General features: G+C 63.3%; 1 protein-coding gene across 1 annotated transcript; it reads left to right on the forward strand.

Moving 5' to 3' along the window:
* Nucleotides 1-15: 15 nt before the first annotated feature.
* Nucleotides 16-1394, forward strand: MNEG_16203 (Omega-6 fatty acid desaturase; the record flags this gene model as incomplete). Its single annotated transcript, XM_014035327.1, has 4 exons — nucleotides 16-20; nucleotides 341-380; nucleotides 706-794; nucleotides 1248-1394. Coding segments are annotated over 4 exons (281 nt in total), but the record flags the coding sequence as incomplete, so codon positions are not given.
* Nucleotides 1395-1724: the final 330 nt, after the last annotated feature.

Here is a 1724-nt window from a genome sequence, read left to right on the forward strand (position 1 = left end):
GGTTGCTGCTGGAGGATGGCGTTTGGGGGGAGGGGGCGACAACAAGAGTGGCGGCGGCTGGTGGCCCGGCTGCCTGGCCCGCCCGACGGTTCGAGTCCTTTGTTGGCCGTGTGGTGCTATGAATGGTCAAATTGGCTGTGACATTTTCCACGGGGACGATTCGAATCACCATTCGAACCACCATTCGAATCATCAAGCTTGTGTGCATGTACACACTCACGCACGCACGCGCACACATGCACATGCACGCATGCATGCATGCATGCGCATACACGCACCCACAAACACACACACTATCATGTAAGCATGGATCCATATGACCCGCCCTCTCACACAACAGGCTGGTTGAGGACACCGCGTGGCACCCCGTGATGCCCGAGGTGAGGGCGTGCTTGAGTGTGAGAGTGTGTGTGTAAAAGTGTGATGTGTCAGTGCGAGTGTGTGAAAACGTGCGTTGCTGTGTGTGGGATAGAGGTCATCTTGAGCGAGGGTGGCCGCCCCACAAACAACGGTGGCCTGCAGGCTTTCCGGGCATCACCCCGGGCGGCGTCCGCGCGGCGCAGCGCAGTCCAGCGCAGCACAGTCCAGCGCAGCGCAGTCCCGCGCAGCACAGTCCCGCGCAGCGCAGTGCGCCGAGCACGATCCCAGCGCATCAACGCGAGCTGCAAAACACACCCGTCCGCCGCGCCGCGCCCGCGTCCGCAGGTCATGGAGAAGTGGAGCCCCACGCAGGCGGCCGTCTGGAAGTTCGTGCTGGGCTCGCCCCTCAAGTGCTTCGCCTCCATCGGCCACTGGTGCGCGCCACTGAACCCCACCCTCGAGAACCCTGAACCCTTAGCTTTTGACCGCGCCGAGGGCGTCGGCGCCGGTGGCATGCTTTTGGGGGCGGATTGAGGGGTGCAGGGCTCGAACCCCGGCGCAGCTTGCAGGGCGGCGGGGCGCTTGCAAGAGGCATCTGCCCCATCTGCCCCTGGTTATTCTGCTTCAGTGCGGGGCCTCCTATTGGGGCTCAGCGGCGCCCGCAGGGACGACACGCTTGCCGATACGCGCCCGCTCTAACATTTCTCTACGATGTAGCTGTAATATCCTCTACTGAATATCCTGTTTTCATGCCAACCAGAACCCCATCATGAACTTTGAAAGCATTCCACCCCGTCCGCACACAGACCTCCCACACTCATCGACCCCAAATGTGATCTCCCGCCGCCCGCAATCCTGAATTCCGAATTTGAATTCAAACCGCCCAGGCTGATCTGGCACTTTGACCTGGGCAAGTACACCGAGAAGCAGCGGCCGCGCGTGCTGGTGTCGCTGGCGGCGGTGGCGGCGTTCGGCCTCATCGCGCTGCCCACGCTCACCTACTTCACCGGGTTTGAGGGCCTCGTCAAGTACTGGTGAGGGTGTTGGGGTTCAGGGTTTGGGTTCAGGGTGTAGGGAGGGCTCCCGCGGCGCCCGGCTCCCATCAGCCTGCACGCCAGCCGGAGGTGTGCGGGGCCCTGGGCGCCCCCCCAAAAAACCTCCCCTCTGCGGTTTCTCCCAACCCGGGGCGCCCCGACCCCTTTGACCGGTCGATGCCAGTCCCTCCCCCCTGCTGAACCCGTCCTCGTTCGCCTACCCCCACCCCCAGGCTGATGCCGTGGCTGGGCTACCACTTCTGGATGTCGACCTTCACGGTGGTGCACCACACAGCCCCACACATCCCATTCAAGCCCGCGGAGGAGTGG

Source organism: Monoraphidium neglectum (genome assembly GCF_000611645.1).
Source record: "Monoraphidium neglectum strain SAG 48.87 unplaced genomic scaffold scaffold06102, whole genome shotgun sequence".
Lineage (NCBI taxonomy): Eukaryota > Viridiplantae > Chlorophyta > Chlorophyceae > Sphaeropleales > Selenastraceae > Monoraphidium > Monoraphidium neglectum.